This window comes from Scleropages formosus, chromosome 11 (genome assembly GCF_900964775.1).
Source record: "Scleropages formosus chromosome 11, fSclFor1.1, whole genome shotgun sequence".
In the NCBI taxonomy this organism is placed as follows: Eukaryota; Metazoa; Chordata; class Actinopteri; order Osteoglossiformes; family Osteoglossidae; genus Scleropages; species Scleropages formosus.
Genome location: NC_041816.1, coordinates 19,697,550 through 19,721,410, shown reverse-complemented (window position 1 = coordinate 19,721,410; position 23,861 = coordinate 19,697,550). Strand labels below are relative to the sequence as shown.

General features: G+C 44.4%; 1 protein-coding gene across 2 annotated transcripts; it reads left to right on the top strand.

Annotated features, from left to right (window-relative positions):
- Positions 1-2,537: 2,537 nt before the first annotated feature.
- tpcn2 (two pore segment channel 2) lies at positions 2,538-23,667 on the top strand. Of its 2 annotated transcripts, XM_018763964.2 has the most exons (25): positions 2,538-2,971; positions 6,635-6,699; positions 6,800-6,876; positions 7,045-7,222; positions 8,129-8,245; positions 8,865-8,971; positions 9,525-9,597; positions 9,849-9,948; positions 10,750-10,815; positions 11,037-11,101; positions 11,613-11,716; positions 12,249-12,330; positions 12,521-12,607; positions 13,249-13,368; positions 13,982-14,041; positions 14,724-14,852; positions 15,090-15,136; positions 15,451-15,550; positions 16,295-16,366; positions 16,509-16,582; positions 17,144-17,234; positions 19,167-19,249; positions 19,848-19,929; positions 20,017-20,108; positions 20,265-23,667. In XM_018763964.2, the coding sequence occupies exons 1-25, from the start codon at positions 2,842-2,844 to the stop codon at positions 20,341-20,343; spliced, it is 2,280 nt and encodes a 759-aa protein (XP_018619480.1). In that variant the 5' UTR covers positions 2,538-2,841; the 3' UTR covers positions 20,344-23,667. The 2 variants fall into 2 exon arrangements, with proteins under 2 accessions (XP_018619480.1, XP_018619481.1); XM_018763965.2 differs by lacking the exons at positions 19,167-19,249; positions 20,017-20,108; positions 20,265-23,667 and having other exon boundaries at positions 19,848-19,926.
- The last annotated feature ends 194 nt before the right edge of the window (positions 23,668-23,861 follow it).

Sequence of the window (23,861 nt, the reverse complement as noted above, 5' to 3'; positions counted from 1 at the left end):
GGTAACTTCTTACTGGACCAATTTAGGGTAAGTACCTTGCTCAAGGGTACTATACGTGGAGGTAGGATTTGAACGTTGGACCTTTGGGTCCAAAGTGATCAAGTCTAACCAGAATACTACCAGCTCTATGTGGGAAAAGTAACAATACAAGTAGCGTCTATGGTCATGGGTTTTTAAACTGCATCATCTCACTGTATTACTGTATCATCTAAGTAAACAGGCCAAAATTAGTTTTGTTGAGGAAGGATGACCAATGCTTTTTTCATATCTTAAACTACTGTAGCAATGACTGTGTTAATACCCAGCTGGTGTGTTGCAGAGACATTACTGAGTTGTATAAATGTAGTGCTATTAAAGTTTCCTGGTGCAAAAAATTCTTCTCCTGCATCAGCTCATCTAAGTTTAACTTTGTATTCATGAGTTCTGTTCTTGGTTAATTTAAAAAGAAAAAAAAAAATAAAAATCTCACCCTCAACTTCCTCTTGGTAATCTATAAGCAGACTAATGCAACATATGAATTTGTGCAAGGCAGCACAGGCAGGACCACGTTCTCAGTGACTTGTGTGAAATAGCTATGGTCCTGGACACAACTGTGAGACTTCAAATGGCACTTGTGTTTCCACATGTGAAATTGCTTCCACGTGTGAAAATATGGTGAAGTGGTGGCGCAGTGAGAAGTGCTACTGTCTCACAGTAAATTCAATCCATGTATGCATGTTTTCCCTGAGTCTGTGTGGGTTTCCTCTGGATGCTCTGATTTCCTCCCAAAGACATGCTGTTCAGGTAGACTGATGACTAAGTACCCATAGTGTGTGAACTACAGAGAGAGTGTGTTCCAGTGATGTATGGATGAGTGACCCATTGTAAGTAGTGTATCTAGCAGCGTAAGTCACCGCGGTGAATAAGGCGTATGGGCTTATAACACTGCATAGACTTCATCGGAAGTCGCTTTGGAGAAAAGCATCTATTAAATGGAGTAATGTGAAGTAACATGAATTGCTGCACTAACTACAGTTACGAGTTACCATTCAGAGTTACGAAAAACGTGAGTTCATGTAACTGTCCTTGCGAAAGTGGAACACGTTGAAGTGGAAGTCATAGGTAAGTGAAAGTTTCTGCAGGCCATGGACCCCCCTGCTAGAAAAATGCCCACAGATAAATTAGTAGAAAATATTGCATTGTTTATTACACTGAAAACTGAGCACCTTTACATGTATAGAAATTGCAGAGTCATTTTTATATTTTATGTAAAATATTTTAATTTATTTGAAGCAACCCTGTGACTACCTCAGATCGCAGGCCGAGACCCTCTGAGCTAGAGAAAAATCAAAATACAGCTTTTAAGTCATCACACAGTTCTTAACTGATGTACTGAAACAGATATTGAGCAGTCAAACACAATAAGCAATGAATCATGAAGCCACGGTGCAAGAATATAGTCCATGATTCACCTAAATCCTAGGCTTGGTTTTCAAACTTGACAAATTGCATTTACACTGGATATGACTTTTTTTTTTAATAGATCCCGACTTTGTCTTACGGGGCATCTCTTCGCACTGGCCAGGGGCGCGTGGAGAGCGCGTGGACGCATTCAAACGTTGCGCATCAGAGTAACGGTCATCGCATCTTCGAGTTACGAGCGTTCGCGTTAAGGAGGCGGATTGCCTTCGCAAGACGGGGGAGGACTTTTGTGGTGGATAATTTTATTATTAACTTTCATTTACCTGTTGATGCTAGTCTATAACTATGAGATCTGTTGAATAAGGGATAAACTTTCAGTCTACTACTCGTGTCATGTAAATGTTAAAAAAAAAAAAAACCTTATGCAGCTACTCGTGTGATGTACGTACGCGGTACATGATTTGTTCAAATAGGGGGAAAGTAAAACTGTACTTTTTAGAATCACGCATCTGCATCTAGAATTCTCAGTTTATGCTAATGCACACTATTTTCCGTGAGAAGTACGTCGAAGTATCTGCTAGTAAATGAATAAATGTAAACCTGACACCGTCGTCCAAGACAATTTACAGTAGCCTAGGTAAGCAACTTTACGACGATATAAGTTATACAACAGGCATTTTTTACTACCAGTTGAGCATTTTTACTTTCGAAGGGTACAAGTGCCGCGAAGTGGGACTAGAACCTTTGGACTACACAACAGCAGCCCTAATCAGGGCACTACCTGTGTTTTGTTACCATTCATTGCAACGGCCATGAAAAAGCAGTGATATTCAGTCTGAGAAGAGGCTCCGTTCTATACGTACTGTACAAGTACACGTACACGTATGTCCGAGCGCGGATCTGATGAACACGTGGATGGTCCCCCCGGTCACAAGACACGCGCGGCTCTCGCTGTCGTGTCACATTTCCGTGGCCTGCAGTGACCAGCAAGAGCAGCATCAGGGAGCACTTTTGACAGCAGCCCGCATAGCAGCCCGCATAGCAGCCCGCATGGCACCCCACATCCCGGGGGGGGGGGGGTGCTCCCCACACTCGCTCTTGCGCCACTAGTTACAAGAAGAAGCGCGTGAGAGGTGATAAAGGCGGAGACATGACGAGCCTGCTCTCCACGCGCACTTTCCGTTTCCTCCTCTCGTTGTTAAGTGTTTTCTTTTCTTTTTGACTTCGTTATGAGTGCGAGCTGAGATTACCGCAGCTCGCATACTTTTTAAAACCAACCACGGAAGTGACTTGCTGGTTATTCGTAGCTGTCAAAAACAAGGTGCTGGGGGGGGGGGGAGGAGGAGCGGGCATTTACCGCAGCACTTTCGGTTCGATGCACTTTTTTTAAACGGTCTTCGGAAGCGGTTCGGTGCTCCGCACTTGGTCCCAGGCAGTTTCATGGAAACCGAGCCCCTGCTTGGTGGAGGTGTGAAGAGGGGTTCCTCATCGTTCCGTTCCCGGCCCCAGGACGGCGCTGCCAGGCGCCTCTCTTACAGCGTGAACGGACAGAGCTGCTACATCGAGCACGGTAAGAGGCACAGACACACACACGGGCACACACACAGCGCCAACTGTTAACACGCGACGTCCCTCAAAGCGTTTCGCGTGGAGTGAGACGGCGCGTAATCTGCGGCAATTCTACATTTGCCGTGACGTTCAAGTCGCGGGTCTTAAAGACCTTACACAGTACACCCGGCGTGTTTGTGTTTCGATAGCCACGATGACCAAAAAAAAGCCTGCTGTGTACACTGTATTGGTTGTACGCTGCATACTCGGTACTTGTTAATAAAGATTAACCAAGAAAAAAAGTGGTGAACAAACTACCAAGTGGAGCGGCGCGGGGTGGCAAGGTGGCGCAGCGGGTAGCGAGTGGCGCTGCCGCCCGACAGAGTGTGTGAGGATGGATTTCACCCCAGCTGAGTCTGTGTGGAGTTCGTGTGTTCTCTCCTAATGATATAAAAACTCTTTTGTCCAGTACGTAATTATGTAATTACAGATTGTGCCTATATTTACAGATATATATTTACAGATTGTACCTATATTTACATCGTGATGTAAGTATAGATGTAATATGTGTTCCATTTTTTGAATTGTAATAATTATTAGATAGGTCTAGATTTTAAGCAGCACAGCATTCTTCTGTCACCACAGTGGAATGCCCTGGAGGGGTGGGCAGCTACTGGTGTTTGGACCCCCTCTTTTGTCCCTTTTCTTGTAGTGTGGGAGTTTTTTTTTTTTATTATTTTTTAAATCTCCCCTCCACCTGACCAGATAGCTCTGATGCTGCGCATTCTTGTCCAAGTGTATTATCATTGAATTACATTGCAATCTTTTACAGTGCTCTGTGTCACTCCGGTGAGAAGAGCAGTCTATAAAAATGAACTGGATTCAGTTCACATTTGTCTTTAAAGTTGGTATTAGCAGATATTTGAAATTATGGGTTGATTTTTCAGATGAACATTAGGTCTAGTGTTTTACTAAGATTTTCTCCAATGAAAACAGTTTTAATATAGGTGTGGTCAACACAGGGAAAACCCATCCTATAATAAGCCTTTACTGTACAATGCACATTACTCAATTTTCCTTTCCTTAAGCAGGTGTGGATTTTGTTTTTCCAGCAACAGCCACGTAACACATGAAACAGCAGGAAAAAAGTGTTCAGCCTTAATACATGATAGGTTACTGTCTGGGAATTAATTATTTTCAAAAGTGACAAATATAACTAAATTGGAATGGCTGGTCTCGTGTGCTATTGTGTTTCCTTGTGGTCAAGTTTCTTTTGCAACACTGCTTCTTCAGTGTGTTTGTTCAGAGTCTTTTTTTTTTTTTTTTTTCCTTCATATTTGTGGGTGGTGGAAAAATTGCATCAGTGGAAAAAAAGATGTGAAGTTGCTGCACTGTCCTGTCAACTCATATTTCTAGAATGGCAGCAGTTTTCTGCTTAACTGCTTTATTTTGTCCAGGCAGAGGGAGTGAACATTATGTTACCATGTGCTCCATGGGAGTCCGCCTTATCAGCCCTGCCGAAACATCGACGTGTCTTCTTCTGTCGGCTCCGACCGGATGGGGCTCCGCAGGGTTTCGCTCCTTGGCCCATAATCAGCAGCAGTAGCAGAGCCTGCAAAAAGTTCAAAGATTTTCTTGTTTACATGTAGCCTTTACAGCTTTAATACTAGCTTGTGGAGGGGGGTGCGGTGGCGCAGTGGGTTGGACCGCAGTCCTGTTCTCCGGTGCGTCTGGGGTTCAAGTCCCGCTTGGGGTGCCTTGCAGCGGACTGGCGTCCCGTCCTGGGTGTGTCCCCTCCCCCTCCGGCCTTACGCCCTGTGTTGCCGGGTAGGCTCCGGTTCCCCGTGACCCCGTACGGGACAAGCGGTTCTGAAAATGTGTGTGTACTAGCTTGTGATAGACTGGCCTCTGACCTGAGGGCACAGATAAGGTCCAGACCACTGTGACCCTGTGTTAGGATAAGCAGTAATGGATAGTGAGTGAGAGCATAAATGTTTTTTTTAAACTTAACATTAAGGCAATTTTTCAGTAATAAAAAGCTTGTGATTACAGTTACTAATATTGTAGCCATTATTGAAAACAAAATATATTTTATAAAGAAAGGTACCTGTCGGCTCCTTATATATACAGCAGATGTCTAATAATAACAATGTTTCATTTTAGATTAATCATATTGTATTTCTTTCATTCTGTGTTATTATTATTATTATTATTATTATTATTATTATAATTAATAAATGTCAAACTGCACATTTTAGCTATGTCCAGTCTCACCCTTCTCAAACTGATAATGAAAGCTACTGAAATTGCAGATCCGTGTTTTGAAGATCTGGTTCACATGAAACATAGTTGCAGTAAATGCGATGCAGTGTACATTCATTTTTACTCTGTGAAGACCTTCTGTTCTTTAAAAGAATTGACTGTGGGACACTTGTTTGAGAAGGTATGAGAGCGAGAAAAACTGCGGGACAGGAGCCACACTAAGACAGGATCCCAACACTAGAAAAAAATCAAAGGCTGCAATCTTGCCTTTGCTGCTGAGTAGTAGGTAGGGATGTCAAGCAATAGAGCAAAGACAATGGGCTGCAGAAACATCAGGCACTAGGGGTAGTAGGGACAGGGCCTTTGCGAAGAGTTCAGAAGACACACTGCAGTGTGGTTAATTGATTTTTATGGGCAGGGTTCAGATGGGGAAGTAGGTATTGTGGTCATTAGAGCTCTCACCTTGTGCTGTGAAAGTTCTCGTTTCAGATCCCACTCCTGCTGTAGTACCCTTGATCAAGGTACTCACCCTGAACTGATAAAATGATAGTAGCCTACTGTACAATTGAGTGAACGTGTCATGAGCTCGTGGAGATTACATCGGTGGACCACAGGGGCAGGTCTGTTGAGGTAGCCTCAGCAGCCTTTAAAAGAAGCAAACTTACCTGCTCTGCTCAAGGAATCTCGCTAAGACATACTGTCCTCACTGTCCTCACTGTCCTCACTGTCCTCACTGTCCTCGCTCTTCCGGTTTCAACCTCTGCTTGAACCTTCAGTCTCGCTTTCAGATTGGCATCACGGGCGACATTCGCACGATCGGCTTCGCCCCTTGCTTGGCTCTTCGAAAGATTCGCCCCGCACAACGAAACCACCGTTTTTAATAAAACCACACTTGCGTCCTGACCAATACGCCGTGAGAACGGACAGAATAATCGTGCAAGTTGTTTGTTTAAAATTTTAAGAAAAGTTGGACAAAATTCGGCTAAGTAGAGGTGATTGAAATTATTAGGCCTTCACTTGTGCACCTCGGTTTTACCACAAAATGGCTATTTAATCAGAATCAGACTTTCCCATGTGACAAAATTTGTATGTAATGACCAATTCGATATGTTCACGTACTTTTGAACAGCACTGTACATGACAGGTGTTGTCAACTGTGACTTTTTCTAGTTGCATCAAGGAGCGAACAAGTCACATCACTAGTCACTGTCAAACACAGAGCATCAGGGATCGGACAGATCCACCCGAATTCAGTTCTGTAAAATGTGCCATTGCATAATTTATTTGATACAAACACTAAAAGTTATCATTTGTCATGTTATACAATGTTCAATATTTTCAAAACTGGTGCTCAGCAGTGACAGCACATTTTGATGCCACTTCCCTGACTATGTGGAAAAAAACTTTCCATTTCCCTCTTAAGGTGATGATGATGATGATGACCTCCACATCCAGCAAGCGGTTGTGTTTATTGAAGATGCAATTCACGTAAGGCTATCCTCTTTAAAATGTTGGTTTCTTTCTTTTTTTTAATTCTGGAAAAATATATATGATTTTATCCATTCATTAAAATGAAAGTTTCTTGTAGTATCGGTCCATCAACCACCGTGTGGATTCCAGATCGCTGCGTTTGTACCGGTGGTACTATTCCAGGATCTGTCAGTGGTAAGCTTTTCTGCTGATCACTCTGTTTTACTGATGGGTCTGCGCTAGCCTGGAGTATTTAGAAACAACCACGAAGTTCAATTAAGTGAATAAATTATATAACAGAAATCCTTTCCGGTGTTATTTTGTAAGTAATCTCTAATATGTAATTTTTCTCTCTGTGCTCAGGGGTCTTGGTTTGGTCATCGCTATTATTCTCAGCCTGGCCTTCGTAGAAAAACCCTCCTCCCTGACCATCACCTCCGACTTGCGTTATAAGAAACCCCCGATGGAGCCCCCCTGTGGGCTGACCGAGAGCATCGAGATCATGTGCCTCCTTATCTTTGCCGTCGACCTTACCGTGAAGGTACCCGCTGAGATGGCAACATCGTAACGGCCAACTCGATTTGGTCACGCAGGAGTGCTAGGACTGTGTGGTGCCTATGTGGAAATTCTGTTTGTGAGGAATATTTTTGATATCTCTATGGACTAGGTTCTCACTATTGTCAGAAAAAATTGCGTTCCCACTTTTCCCCCCATTTAACGCTTTGCCACAAAACTGACAAAAAAAAAACAAAGCAGTGTAAATTGCATTTCTGTAAACATTTCTAGACAACCTGGTGACACAGTGCTGGTGCCTTACAATCCTGGGCTGTAGACCTGCGCAAGGGTTTTAATCTGGCTCAGTTTGTGTAGAGTTTGAATTCTCTCTCCTTGTTTACATGGGATTTTTTTCTGGGTGCTCTGGTTTCCTCCCACAGTCCAAAGACATTTGTTTCAGGTGAACTGGCAACTCAGTTGCCTGTAGTGTGCAAACGTGTGTGTGTGTGTGTGTGTGTGTGTCATCCTGGGTGTATCCCACTCGGTTGCACCAAGATAGGGTCAGTGCCAGTACAACCCTGCACAGGAGAAGTGATTTTTGAGTATGAATGGATGAACTTTTCAGCTAAAACTAAACATACTAAAAAATAATAACCTGTAAGCTGCATTTGTTTCATGGAATCCAAAACAAATGATCCAGAACCCTTTTCCAGAGTAGCATGACTTGAAAAATTGTCCATGTATATGTTTTTTTATATATTTTTATAAAAGCAGTTATTTTTAATGACCTGTCCTGAACATTTCCGCTGCCATGGCCCTGCGGTTGAACCTCACAACCATCACATCAGGGAGGAGCGGCATCCTGCTGCTGTCACAGTGTTTGCAATCGTTAAATCTTATACAACTTGAACTATTTGTTGTGTTTAAAGCATGATCATCTTTGAAATGATAGAGCTATCTGATTGGCTGGGAGGAGTTCCGGAAGAATAAGTGGCTGATCGGATACGTTGTGGTCACTGGAGCGTCGGTCATCGATTGGACTCTTTCAGTGAGCATGTTATGTACTGAGGTGAGTAGGGTGTTTCACCGCTTATTTCCTTTCGGTCTCCATGGGAACACACAGTGCCACAACATGTCCTGCACTTAGTCATCCTCAGTCGTAATATTTGTGGGAATGGAATACGGTCAACTCAAAGGAACTACAGGTAACTAACTGCAAATACAGTTAACTCAAGGTAACGACAGTAGACCCTGTTACAGCACACATTTCAGCTCTTGCTGTACTATGCATTTTTTCATATTTACATTTTACATTTACATTTATTCATTTCGCAGACGCTTTTCTCCAAAGCGACGTACATCTCACAGAAAATACAATTTGTGCATTGGGCGAAAGAGACGTAGTTGCAGACGTGTGATTCTTAAGTACAGTTAGTTTGTTTCTTTCCACTTTATGCACCGATGTTCATCAGACGAGTTTCTGCATAAAAATCTGAATATCAATGATTCCTGATCACCTTCCTAGTTTTTTTTTTTTGCATAGACAAACATTTATGTACATTACAGGAGTAGCATATGTTTCTAAATATTTATAAATATGAATATCCCGAATGTGTTAAATCATAACACGTGACAACCATGTATTTTATTGGTATCTATCTATCTATCTATCTAATTTTATGTTGCAGACTTTAAGGATCAGAAGAATATTCCGGCCATTCTTCCTCCTGCAGAACTCTTCGCTAATGAAGAAAACCCTGAAATGCATCAAAAGAACACTACCAGAAATCGCAAGGTATTTGCTCTGAGCTGGCAGAACACAAAATGTGAACTTGCATACAGAGGATCCATGTATTCTTAAAGAAATACTCTAATATTGATAACACATTTTTAATAACGGCAAATATTTTGGGAAACAGTTATACGGCACGGGCTGTAAAGCTTCCCTCCCTTTAAGTAGAGCTTTACCTCAATTGCCATGCGCGGTGATTGAATTGTCATTGGTATAATAGGGTACATTCCCATAATGAAAAGAACATTTTAGTTTAAAAAAATGCATCACTGCCAAAATGTTTTCTAAACCTTGTTCCTGTAGATGCCAGTAAAGAGGGGTATCTGACAAGCCTGTCCTACTCTTGTAATAGTTACAAATGAGGTTTTGCCACTCTTTGAACTCCTGGTCACAGCAGCCAGTGATGTTCCAGAGTGAAGAGTTGTGTTGTAGCTTTACGTCTTAGCTATCTGATGACCAGATTCACTCGCACGTTATATTGAGCACTCAGGTGTAAACGATTCCATCATTGTGGTCCTGCTCAATGACCCAGTGACCTTTCTGTGTGTATCTCCAGTGTGATCCTGCTCATCACCCTCCACTTGTTCCTGTTTTCCATGTTTGGGATGCTGATCTTTGCCAGAGGAGAGGTACACCGTTTTGTTGGCTTGAGGGGGCCTCCGTTCTCCTTGCTTGCATCCATCAAGTCGTACATCAGTCCTAAGAACTGTTCTTCTTGTCTTTTGCGCTACATGATCGCAGCATTTACCTGTAGGCACCTTAGAAGGTCAGTTTGCTCCACAGTACAGTAGTTGGCATCAACCAGAAAGTAGAAAGTCCTAGTAAGTTAACCAGGGTAAAAAAGACACCTGGTGGTGACGTTGGATCCATCCTTTTCCAGGATGCAAGGGAGAATGGAGAATGGGCATCGTATTTCCGAAACCTGCGGCAGTCCATAACGTCCTTACTGGTGCTGCTTACCACTGCAAATAACCCAGATGGTATGTGAACTGCGAACGCTGCGTTGTTGTCGCGGTAGAAAACGGAGAATCGGTTGCCGTACGAGAAAGCTGTCATGTCTTCATCGCTCTTTGATGTCTCCATAATGAGCATGTAAACAACTTCTTGACATATTTATCGTTAAATTATATTATTACATGAGTCTTCGTGTATATTTTGAAACTTCATTTTTTTCGTATGAGGGGGCGCAGTGGGTTGGACCGGGTCCTACTCTCTAGTGGGCCTGGGGTTCGAGTTCCACTTGGGGTGCCTTGCGATGGACTGGCGTCCCGTCCTGGGTGTGTCCCCTCCCCCTCTGGCCTTACGCCCTGTGTTGCCGAGTTCGGCTCTGGCTCACCGCGACCCCCTATGGGACAAGTGGTTCAGACGATGTGATGTGATTTTTTTTTTTTTGTTCTAAGACAGAATTTACATTAATTTGTTTAGTTTACACTTTTCTCCAAAGAAACTTACAATGTTAAGGTTAGAATTATAAGAACAGGCAAACTTACAATTATTTACATATCTGGGTAATTTATTGGAATAGTTTAGGGTAAGTACCTTAATAAGGGTACTACCCCTGGGGGGGGAATCGAACCTGCCACCTTTAGGTCTAAAGGCAGTAATGCAAACCACTACGGTACCAGCTGTTCCTCAACCATAAAGCAGGGGTCCTACCACAGTCCGTTACCTCGGTCAACCCGGGGGCAGGTTGCGTGACTTTGGCGTGTGCACAGTATTGTAGTCACTCACTGTTTGAAAGAACACAAAACAAATGTTGTTTTTCTCCTCCTGTAAACCAGTGATGATACCGGCGTACTCCTTGAACAGGGGATATTCCATCTTCTTCATCCTCTTCACTGTGTTCGGTAAGTGCCGCTCGCCGTGCAGCAGCGGCACGGTGCACACGCGTTACGGGCATCTTCCTGAGAACTTTACGGGAAGTGAGCGCGGGCGGATTTTTCTGCACTTCGCGCCGCGTCGGATTTTATGAGCGTGGCTGCAGTTCCTCGTTTCTTTTAAAGCACGGTCTGCAGATACATCTGTTTTCATTCCTAGTTTTATTTCCTTATTTTTTCACTCTTTTCAGGAACCTACTTATTAATGAATCTCCTCACTGCCATAATATACAATCAGTTCAGAGGATACTTACTGGTGAGTTGGGAAATTATATTAATCATGTTTATTACTTGGCAATCAATAAGTAAATGTTGCACTTGAATGATGTATATTTTATTTTGTGTATCTTTACTGCAGTTTACAAAGTAACTGCCGTGTATGGACAGGTCCTCGTCCTCCATCATCTTTTAGTTAAACCCTTATTAAATGCAGTTATTGCAGGTGTGTTTAGTGTTCCAGAAGTTTCTCGTAACACATCTCATGCAAAACCCGCTTCTCTCCTGATCGCCGGATGGCTCCATGCATTTGCATCGCAGCGTCTGGCAAACGCGGTGCTTTTGGAGAAGTAAACCGTGCTTCGAGAATCACGCGTCTGCCTCTGAAGCTCTCGCTCCGTTTATGAACGCTTGCTTGTTTGCTCGGAATTGTACGTGGCTTTCGGAAACAAGCGTCTGCTAAACGAATACGTGCAAATGTGCCGAGTGCGGGTGATCAGCAGCTCGGTGTTTGAGTGCGCACCCCCCCCCCCCCGTGCTTCTCCATGCAGATGTCCATCCAGGCTTCCATCCTGAGGAGGCAGCTTGGTATCAGGGCAGCTTTCGAGGTTATGTGCTGTCGCGCCATGGGAAGGACGCACACGGACGAGCACGTGTAAGCCCTTTACCGTCTTACATTACCATGCAAGGAGCTGCAAAGCCTTTAATTAGAGGGGGCAGCGGGCGGCGCGGTGGCTAGAGCTGCCTCCTCGGAGTTGAAAAAAGCACATTCGAGTGCCACTTGTGCAAGGTAGTGACTCCGAGTTACTGCAGCGAAATTACCTGGCTGTAGTAATAATTGTGCGCGCTCTATGCATGTTCCATCGAGTCACTCCTGACTCATAGCGACCACCCGCGTGGTTTTCGTGGCGAGGGAGCGACAGAAACGGTTTGCCGTTGTCTTCTTCCTCTCGCGTCCGAGGGGTGCAAACACGGGGAGGAACGTGCGAGATCTGCACGGCCCGAGGGGAACTCGAACCCCACGCCCACCGAGCAGCAAGGCCACCGCGCTGCGTGTTTCATTGCAGGAGGTGTTAAACCAAAAGAGTGCTGCGACTGCATGTCACCCGTATGTGTTTTTCAAATCGGCTCACTGGCTGCGTGTTTGATTTTTGATCGAGATGTTCTGCTCTCTCCTCTTCCCCCAGCGGGAGTGTGAAGGTGGAACAAGTGCTGAGGGTCATGAGGGAGGTGCAGATGAAGTCCTACTACAGACGGGCCATCGTGGAGGTTGGTGTGGCTCTTTAGCTCGGTTAGATGGCCAGGCAGTTGGATGGACTGATTCTCAGGGTCGTCGTATCACCTGATGGTCAGAGCCCTTTGCCGCCACCCCTGCTTCTTGGAGCGCTGATGGGGTCCGGTCATTACCAGCCTTTCTCCGTCTCGTGACGGCTCTCCTTTGCCCCTCTTTTCCCATCAGAAAGTTCAGCAGTTCTCCAACAGCGACATCCAAAGGGACGACTTCCAGAAGCTGTTTGATGAGCTGGATAAGGACAGAATCAAAGAGGTTCGTGTCTTCTTCAGTTGCCCTCCCTCAGGGACACACTCGTAGCTCTCGGTCTCGTGCTCATCTACGTGTTGGAATTACTAGTTGTCGAGAGGAAGCATTTGGTAAGCAGCAGGCGGCGGTGGAGGAGTTGGTCTGGCATCCACAAGGATGTGTGTTTGACTCCAACCGGGAGCTGTGCTGTAGTAACGTGGGCCGACATCGTTTGTTTTCACACGATATCCATAGATAGACGCTGCAGTCATGCTAGAAGTAAATAACTCTTAAGTCAGTTTTGAAATGGAAAAAAAAAACAGCGTAAAAAGTGTAATATGTGGCACAGTGGGTTGGACCACGGTCCTGCTGTCCGGTGGGTCTGGGGTTCGAGTCCCGCTTGGGGTGCCTTGCGACGGACTGGCGTCCCGTCCTGGGTGTGTCCCCTCCCCCTCCGGCCTTACGCCCTGTGTTACCGGGTAGGCTCCGTGACCCCGTATGGGACAAGCGGTTCTGAAAATGTGTGTGTGTGTGTTTATAAATTGACATATCACAAGTGCCTTTTTCTCAGGCGGTGCAGAAGAATACATTACGTTACTTGTGTTCTGTTCCAGCAAGGTTAAATAACTCTATAGCTTTGCTTCATGTTTGTTCTAATGTTTCTGCAGCATCCTCCAATGCCAGTGTACAACTCTTGCTTCCTTCAGAGGGTCCAGTCTGTGTTTACCCACTATTCTGTCACTGTGATTGGGAATCTGGTGGCTCTGCTCAACATATTCTGCATCTGCGTAAGTTAAGAGTGAGATTCCACCTAACCTCACTTAGAACCCACAAGATTAGTGAGAAACAGCTTTAGAATAGCCAAAGTAGCAGTGCCATTAGGTCGGCAGTAGTAATTTTCAAACCGGCTTTAGTTTATCCAAGAAGAACCATATATGGAACAGAAATGGTTTTGATAAAAATAATTTCTTTGCTAATTTCCAAACCAGGTTTAGTAGAGCCAAGGGAGCAAGATCATATAGTGAACAGAAATTGTTTTAGGTAGAAAGCTAGTATATCTAGTGGTATGGTGGTTAGAGCTTCCATATTTGTGCCTGAAAGGTTGCAGGTTCAAGTCCCACCCTAAACAATGTATTTACCTTGACTTGTTTTAGTAAAATTACCCGGTTGGGTAAATAGTTGTAAATTGCTTTGTAGAAAAATGTCAGCCAAATGAATATTTTTCTAGGATGAAATTCTTTTGCATTGCTAATTTCAGAACAGATTTAGTGCAGAGAAGGAAGCAGCACCATCTAGTGGACACATGTTGTATAGGCTGCAGTCTTTGCATTGACTCCTCTTCAGCAGCTGCAAAGGGAAAAACTGTAATCTAACTTATATGTGATTTTTTATTTTTTTTAGACAATACTAGTGCTTGACTCCAAGATATCCATCTCAAAGAGAGACAGCTACTACATTGGGGTAATTGTTGGCCGATTCATAAAGTAGAGCTTTCCGTATCTCTGGTTTTATAATACTGGCTCCTCAACTTACTGACACAGTTGGGACTGGAAGTCTCTTTTGTCTCTGACATCTATGTCACTTGTAGTCTCTAAGTTACAGTAAATACAATATAAATACTAGACATTCCTTGATTTAATTGTGGGTGAGGACCTGCAAAAATATTGGATGAAGCAACAATAAATAAAAATGCTCTGCAACATTTTTTATTTTAACTTAACATTAGCTTTGAGCTACATTAAGAGTAAAGCCAACTTTAAAGTAATGACAATGAAAATACCCTCTTTTCACAAACTCCTGCTCAATTTCCATGGCTGATTGACTGATCACATACACATTTGCGCTGTTTGTCACCTCGGGTTGTGTTTTGCTGCCATCTAGTGGCTAATTGAGTAAATAGCGCTCACATTCATTCCACTGCAGGCATTTTTTCACAAAATATGTGAAGGAAATGCAACTTAAAAATAAAAAATCTGGGAAACGCGTGTCTTTCAAAACTTATAATTTGACTGCCCATAACACGGGGAGCAAATCACCAGTCTGGATATGAAAACATTGACAAAGATGATGGCGCTTCTGAAATGGTTTGCATTCATATTGGAAGTTGTTCCATAAAAAGGTCTGTATGTTTTCTCTTTTTCAGACAATCAACTGTATCTTCATTACATATTATCTCCTTGAAATGGTGCTGAAAATATTTTCCTTTGGATTGAAAGGATACCTCTCTTATAGAAATAATATTTTTGACGGGTTGCTGACAATTACTCTCCTGGTAAGTGATGACAAAGTAGATGATGCGTTGAATTACCGTTATAATAATAAATTTTAATAATGTAATTATACAGAATAAATAAACAAATAAATTACATAAAAAAATTTACAACTTAAAAAAAATATGAAACGAAAAAAAAAGGTAAATAAATGCAAAACACAGGGACTGGTGGGGAAAAAAAAAAATCCTCCCTTCAAATGTTGATGCTGTTTTATTTCTTTCCCTTTCTAACAAAAGTTTCTCCAGATTTCCATATTTGCCATGCACCGAGTTCCATCTGACAAGTAGGTCTTTTCCGTCTACCTTGTTCTTAGTATTTTCGGTGCTAATAAGTATTGAATAGATGCTATTTATATATCGGCCCTCCTGTAAAGCTGACTGGAACCGATTTGCCGGAGCATGTGTGAAGGTGGTGTAAAAAAGACACATTATATTAGTCACGTTGCTGTTTTAACCGCTGCTCAATCTGCAAGACCAGCAAGCTGTTGTGCTTTGCGGCCTTCGGACCACCTCCGTGCTTGGCCGCACGGTCTTCGCCGTCTCGCTGCGGCACAAGAGCGGGTGGGCAGGGCGTCCTCTCAGATATTGTGTTCGACAGTTCCTCCCCCGGGCCGGGAATGATGTCCCTGTTCGAGATGGTGCGTCTGCTCAACCTGCTCATCGTGTTCCGCTTCCTCAGGATCATCCCCGAGATCAAGGTGATGAGGACCGCTGCTGTTGTGCTGCTCTGTACGTTTAGTTAATATACTGCACTTTTGACCGTCCCCACAGGATGCCAGTTGGTGCCCAAATGTTTTAGTGATGCCAGCTGGTGCCCAAATGTTTTTACCGCTATCAGCAGTTCTCTTCCCTTAGTCTGCCTCTCAAAGTAACGGCACCGTTCAAGTAATATTTCTGTCATTATGGAAAGAAAAAAAAAAAATTAACATTTAATTTTGTGCCTAATGATGGTTGCAAAAATAATGCTTTTGATTTCAGTTCATTAGTGATTACACTGTACTCTAATTTCATCTTCCATCTGAATAATTCCTTAAGAGAAATGCCACTTATTCTAAATTAAGCACAATACACATAAGCACACGCTGTCTGAAACCGCTTGTCCCGAGCGGGGTCACGGCGAGTTGAAGCCTAACCCGGCAGCACAGGGGACACACCCAGGATGGGACACCAGTCCATAGCAAGACACCCCAAGCTGGACTCGAACCCCAGACCCACCACAGAGCAGGCACAGGCCAAACCCACTGTGCCGCTGTGTCCCTTGAGACTAATTTATAATGTTTAAGTTTAAAAATGGATAGGATGTTTTGTTAACACACGCAGAGCTGCAACAGTCGCTCTGTGCGCTGGATGTACAGTTTTATTCCAGCTGAAATGAACACATGGGGTAAGTTTGTGTGTCTGTATAAGTTTGCTCCTCATCTTTTTCTTATGTCCGGTTGCAGCTGATGGCTCTGGTGGCCAGCACTTTGGTGGACCTAGTGAAGAACCTCAGGGCATTTGCCGGGATCTTAGTGGTGAGCAGTTTCCCCATCTCTGAGTAGTGGTGACGACCCGCGTTCCTCTTCATGTCCACAGTCGCCTTTGCACGTTGTTCTCCCCTTTTTTCCTGGTATTTCAGCCGACGCTTAACTAATGGGTCCTCCTGTCTTCCCGAAGGTGGTGTACTACGTGTTTGCGATACTCGGTATTTGGCTCTTTCAGGGATCAATCCCTGCACCTTCCAATGTGAGGTAAGGAAGGGCTCCAGCTGTTCTGTTTTTGACCATACATTTACATTTATTTATTTAGCAGATGCTTTTCTCCAAAGCAACTTCCGATGAACTCTATGTAGTGTTATCAGCCCACACAGCTTATTCACCAAGGTGATTTACACTGCTAGATACACTACTTACAACCGATCACTCATCCATACATCAGTGGAACACACAAACGCTGAGTCAAGCTGAACAGCATGTCTTTGGAGTGTGGGAGGAAACCAGAGCACCCGAAGGAAACTCACGCAGACACGGGGAGAACATGCAAACTCCACAACGCACTCTGGAGATCGACACGTTTTACCTTGTTCTGAGCGAATGCGGAATCCTGCAAAGCTACTTAAGGGCGGTTAAGTTGAAAGCGAACCGACTTTTCGTTCATTCTTTCAGTCTGAAAGCAGATACATGCAGATATTTGGAAATTAAATTTAAAAAAAAAATGAGCAGCCGATCAGTTCTGTGAACCAAGTGTTAGTTGCGTGGAAACCATAGGTAAGATCACAGAGCTTTGCGGTGTGTGTTTGTTTCCCCCTGTAGCGCAATCGTCAACGGCACCTCCAACAGCACGACTCGGTGCGGAACATACGAGCAGCTCGGCTACTGGCCAAACAACTTTGATGACTTTGCTGTGAGTAGCAGAGCTGTGATTACATTACATATTTAACTGCGTGCTTTTTCTCCAAAGCAATTTACAATGTTAAGGTTACAGTTACTACGGTTACAAGCTTGCGAATATTTACCCATTTATACAACTGGGTAATTTGACTGGAGCAATTTTAGGGTAAGTACCTTGCTCAGGGGTACTACAGCCAGAGGTGGGCGTTTAACCTGCGACGTGCGGATCCGCGGGCAACGAGGGTAACCCCTACGGTACCGGCTGCCCCCGAAAATGCGTTTACCCCGCTCTCTAAAATGCCTCGGAAATACGCCGAAGGAATTTGCTCACGGGCAGAAGTTGTGTTTTACTTTCATCTGGTGCTTTAATGATGCGTGTCCAGTATTTTTGCTGCCGTTGAAGGGGAGAAGCCGACTCCCAGATAGTCGTGGGAACGGAGGCGAGCTTACGGACAAAACCGCTTGGGCGTTATGAGTGTTCGTAGTTAAGTGACGAGTTTGCTAGATGTGGTATGTTTATATCAGCTCTCGGCGTTCAGTTTTGGCGGGGCTGTACGCCGGATCCTCAAAGGTACAAACACGACCGGGACTTCAAACCTTCCGTAACTTGATTTGGTTAGTAAAGTCAAGGCCTATTTCGTAGTCGATAAAAGGTGTGGCGCGCCTGGACATCCCGGGTACAGGAAGTGACCGGACGTGAGGCGGTACGGTGGATTTGGGAATTTTTATTAAAACACGGTGCAGCGACATAGACGTGATAAGACATAACACTAGAGCGTAAACTTTCCTGTAACACTGAGTCCAGTGTTGATCTGCAGTCCCGTCGCTTCCTTCCTCTCTCGGTGCCACGAAAAGCTTTATAATACAGTTTCTTCATATTATTCATAAACTAAGTTCTGGGAAAAACCTCAGAGAAAGCAAGATTCGTTCATTTAGCTGACACTATTTTCCAAGTTTTTACTTATATATTTTCATTTATACAGCTGGGTAATTTTACTGGAGAAATTTAGGGTAGTTATATTGCTTGAGTGGTGCTCTAGTTGGAGGTAGGATTCAAACCTCTAATCTTTGGGTCCCCAGGCAGCAGCTCTAACCACTATGGTGCCAGCTGTTCCGTGCGATGCTATGATATGATACCAACTGTGATAAATAAAAAATTTGCTGTAAGACGTCATTCAGTTGTGATCAGCGCACCATGTCAGTGTTCCGGAACCGCAGGGCATAAGGCAGGGCGCTTAATGGGCATCGTGTTATCCTTTATTAACTTGAAACAATGTTAAAACTAACTTTACTTTAAAATGACTAAAAATATATAGAAAAAAAATATGATCTTCTATAACCTCCTTTTCAAAAGTGTTCATAAGTGTCACAGGTAGAACGGAGACATTATTATAAGGATAAAAGATTCTTGTCCCTGTCTTCCATAACAGCCACTGACTTCCAGGGATATTAAAATTAAAACAAATTTAAACCGATTGAGAACGAAGAGAGAACTTGCGTCCGCAAATTCCTATTTAATACTGACTCTTGACTGATTAATCCCATAACCACGTGCGGTGTTTGTCACCTTGCTGAATTAACCCGGTCGCACACTTCCATTCACTTTATGTACATTTTGCTGCCAACTCACACGGACACGCAGATGATGTTAGCTCATCAGGGAGGGAATTTTTTTTCTTTAATAAAAATGTGAACCAAATAAGTTAATAAACAATTTTTGTATAGTCAGAAATTAGCGAGCGAAACATTTTCTGCATGAGGACCCAGTGCTTTTATAGTGCACTTTAAGCATCTTCAGGATTGGAACATCCTGCAAAGAAATACGCTTTAAAGCGACCTGCTCTGATGTGGGATGTGGCCGGATTGCTGTTAGTCTTCCTAAAAACCTTGCGCTCTTGTCCTCTGTGAGTTAAAACACGTCCTGTCTCCTCTCTGCCCTTCCCAGGCTGCGCTGGTGCTTCTCCACAACATCATGGTGGTGAACAACTGGCAGGTCTTCATGGAGGCCTTCACCGAATACACCTCTGAGTAAGCTGACGGGCCGCGACGGAACCCCGTTCGTACAAGCGGGCCATAATCTCGTGGAGCGAAGATGAGGAACCAGAAAGGAAAAAAAAAAAAAAAAACACGTAGTTACACACATCGCGCATGTGTTCGTGAGACGTAGGCGCAACGGCGGCAGTACGTTTAGCGCTTTAATTTCAAAGCGATGACGGATACGGCGTAGAAACGCGATCGTTTCCGTCTGAGAACAGTCAGGTTTTCGGCATCTCCTCTGCAAATGGGCTATAAGAGCAGGACCGAGCTGTCGGTTCACTCCGAGACAGTCATCGGCGTCGGTTGGAAGCGTTCGGGTGGAACGGGCTCCTGGAGCTGTGGTTCTCGGGACTTGGATTTCCTGTTTAAGGAGATGCATTCCTTGGCTCGTTGAAGCATCAACAGCCTACAAGTCCTGTTTATTTTTTCAGATCCCTCCTATCGATAATTGCTAGCTTGCAGGTCAACAGTTGACGTTCTCCGCAGGAGAAGCAGTACTTTAACAAGCTGAGATCAGACATCGCAAGACACTGAATATTTAATATCCCGATAATATGCGGTGACTGTGGGTTATTTCTGCTCCCTCAAGGTGGTCTAAGATCTACTTTGTGTCCTGGTGGCTTACATCTTCAGTGATGTGGGTCAACCTGTTTGTGGCCTTGATACTGGAGGTAGGTTCGGAGTCTCTGTATCAGTCGTCACGGTGTTTTTGCGGGGTTCTCGAGGACGTCGAGCCCAGAACGTCTCCTGTCTTGCAGAATTTCATCTACAGATGGGACCGTAGCTGCAGCTGCACTGTTTCGGATGTCGAGAGGATTAAGTATGAGACCACCATGCAGCTCTTATTCAGGTAGGCTAGTAAGCCATGGGTTAAAAATGGGATTCAAACACGCAACCTTTGGGTCCAAAGGCAGCAGCTTTAACCACTACGCAATCAGTTGTCCCTTCAAGTGAATTCTAATGACTTAATGTTGTTGCGTATATTTTTTTTCGTGTCACCTTTCAGGAAAGACTTACAGGAGCCCACCGAGGAGGAGCTGGTCACCCATCTGTACCAGCACCCCCACCTGCACCTGGCCAGGTGACCCCCGGGTGCGTCCACATCACGGCTCCTGCTGGGGTCTCCCCACTCAGGCTGCCTTTTGCTGCTCTGTCCAACAGGATATCGATAAACCATCCAGTCTGATCACACACCACTACTGAGCACCAGCTCTGCAGCACTGAAATGGTTAAAGGGAATAAATCATGAAAACATAGAGTGACCTGCAGTGGAATCCACCAAATTACACATGTGCAGTGAAGACCGTGTTAAAGTAACACGCATTTACAGTATTATATCATTTTTAGTATTATACCCTATTACTCCTGTTTGCTTAATTTTTCGTGTGATAGACATTTTACGTAGAGAATTTGAAGCGGTGCCGCTCATTCATATTTGGTGGACGGCGCACTTTATATTCTGTCAGCTAAATCAATATAATTTATTTTAATCATCCTTAGCTTGTCAGCTGGAACTGCAATATTGCACAAGGGCTCAAACGCTAAAATGGGACAAAATTTTCGGGCAGGTCAGGATACGCTGCTGTCTTCGTCAGTAAATCTTTTTTATGAAAAGGGATTTTTGACAAGATTTTGGGGTTACGTAAAGGGAACATTCTGTGTTACTGTACCACCATATTTTATATTGGAATTTCAGTATGTTCATTGTCAGGACAATGTGTGCAGCTTTTAATCAGCACTGTGTGTGATTGCTGTTTGAAATTGTATTTTCCAAAAAAACTGTTGGAAGCAATTTTTTAATGTCTTTTGAAGGAGTAATAATGCAAGCGTGCATTTTTATGACTATGCATTTCCACCATGAAAGTGTGAATTCGGGAGTGAGAAGTATCAGACTTGCTGGGTGTTACGGAGGATACTTGGTGTCCTTTCCAATATGGGTTTAGAGTCTGCTGGAGGAAAGCGAGGTTGTTGAGTGTTCCAAAGCTCAGCGCTCTCTAAGTGGCTGAAACAGAAGAGAGTGTTTTGTGGATAGAGGCCATGGGTGTGGTGAGGGCCGTTGGAGGCAAGAGATGAGGGCGGTTGGAGGTGAGTGATGAGGGCAGTTAGAGGCGAGTGATGATGGCGGTCGGAGGTCAACGATGAGGGCGGTTGGAGGTGAACGATGATGGAAGTTGGACGTGAATGATGAGGGTGGTTGGAGGTGAATGATGAGGGCGGTTGTTGGCAAGAGATGAGGGCACTTGGAGGCGAATGATGATGGAGGTTGGAGGCGAATTTTGAGGGCACTCGGAGGTGAGCAATGTGGGCAGCTGGATGCGAATGATGATGGAGGTTGGAGGTGAGTGATGAGGGTAGTTGGAGGCAAACGATGAGGACGCTTGGACGCAAACGATGACGGGGTTGGAGGTGAGCGATGGCGGTTGGAGGCAGCATGAGTGCAGTAAAGGGCAGTGGATTATTTGTTCCAGTTTTAGCAAAAAAGAAAAGACCCTATGGAATGATGGAACTAGTGGATGCCGGTTTCATGCACATGATAGTGTGAATCCCCCCAAAAGAGGGTGCCATGAGAGACTCTGGGCATGTTCTGGAACCAGAAGGGGGCAGCTTAGTCACTGGATGCCTGAGCAATAGACAGTGGGTCTGCCCTAGAGAGAGAGGAAAATGTTCTGGTCCAGAACCAGTTGGGGGCAGATCTGACACAAAGAGGCGTCGGTCTGAGGTGCTGCCCCAAAGGCAGAACGGGGGAAAGGGGACCAGGAGATGCTGGAAAGCACTGGAGGCGGCGTGAGTATAACGTAGAGCAACGCTGTCCAGCGGAGAAAAAAACTAAACCCACCAGTGCAGGAAATTAGGAGAAATAACCAAACGGGTCGAGGTGCCAGCGACTTCCCACGCCACTGGGGCGTACCTAAAACAATACGGCTGAGGAACGCAGTACAGCACTAACAAATTGGAGCAGGCGACCAGCAGTAAATGAGAGAAAAACATGGGGAAAGAGCGGAATTTCAGGCGAGACGCTGGGCACGATGGCAACAGCAGGGTCGGCGAGGGCAGGGGAAATGGCACAGAAAGAAAAGCAGGTTAGGGGGATCTCCCAGTAGTGATTGCTGAGAGGGTGGTGTGGAGACATGGTGAGCATGGGCTGGGGAGAATGGAAGGTAGGCAAAGCCCCCTCCCCCCCCCACACACACACCACACCAGTTTGTGGAAAACAGCACAGGTGGAGTGCAGAGGTTAGAAGGCGTTTGTGTACGGTGTGTGACTGACAGCTGGAGGTGGCCAGCTGCTTGGTCTAATACTTCTCTCCTGAAATGTCATTTTTACAAAGTCCCATTTTTTTTTGTGTGTTACAATGTATTTTATTGTTAAAGGGGAAAAAAAAAAAAAAACTAGCAATATGATCAAGAAGTGGGGTTATGATTTTCTTTGTTTGGCCAGTCAGTGCAGTGATTTGGACCGCAAAACCATATCAAGCCTTAAACCTTAAAACTGGCTTTTTCTGTTCAGACGGGGAACTGCGTATTTAATTTTACATTTAGTGAGATCTACTGATAATGACAAATTTGAATAAGGTGGGTCTTTCCAGCGAGGTGCTGCACTTTACAGTTTACACTGTCCTCACCACAGGACCTCAATATTTCACATCCTAAAAAAAGATTTTAACTGGTAGTTTAAGTTTTAGGATAAAACTGTTCTCACACGTTGATGACAGCACCTGCTCGTTCGGTCATTATTTGATTTAACAATAAGATCTCCCTTACAGTTGTAAACAGCGCTGTAGCTGGATGGGTTTCGCACGGGGCATTTGTGCACAAACTCATGAAAAAAACCTTGCTTTTTGCTTTTTTTTTTTGTGTTTTAGTGAAAATGTAAATCTGAAAATAAACTGTTGTTTGGATCCGCATATGGATTCGAAGGTAATTTCATCCCGAGTGTCACGGCATTATCAATACCGCAGTCCGAGTAATAACTACAGTAAAGGGGCCCAGCTGTACCCAACAGGGTTATATACACAAACCTGTTAGAACGCTGGGGGTAGACATTTACAATCATGTTTACTCACATAGCAGACACCTTTCTCCAAAGCGACATACGATTCAGAGTAAACGAGGGTGCATTTCACAACCGGCAAAGAGCTTTAGATGCAGACGCAGTTGTCCAGTACCTGTCCAGTCTTTTTTGCCACTACCCTTTACGTGAGGAGCTGCCTATGGAATTGATCGGACGTGTTTCCTACTCCTCCCGTCCTGTTACAGCTAGACGTTACATTTACGCCTGGGAGAACTTCACGTGAACCCCCCACAAGGTGTTGCAACCTGACGCAAGAATGGCCTCGTCCCGTCGGACATGTTCATACACACAGTCAAAGTGCTGGGACGGGCTGACGAGCTGACGGCAGGGGTCACACTTGAAACGGGATCCCAGCGGCTGCATTTTGTTTGCCTTTCTCTTGACACGACTGAGACTGTGTAATTGTGCTGCTGAAACAACTCCAGCATACCTGAAACTAACACTTCCCATAATGCATGCAGTCAAGAGTCTGCTTAAATACAGCGACTACGCTTCGTTTTTCATTTATCTCTTTAGAAAATAATGGCGCTGT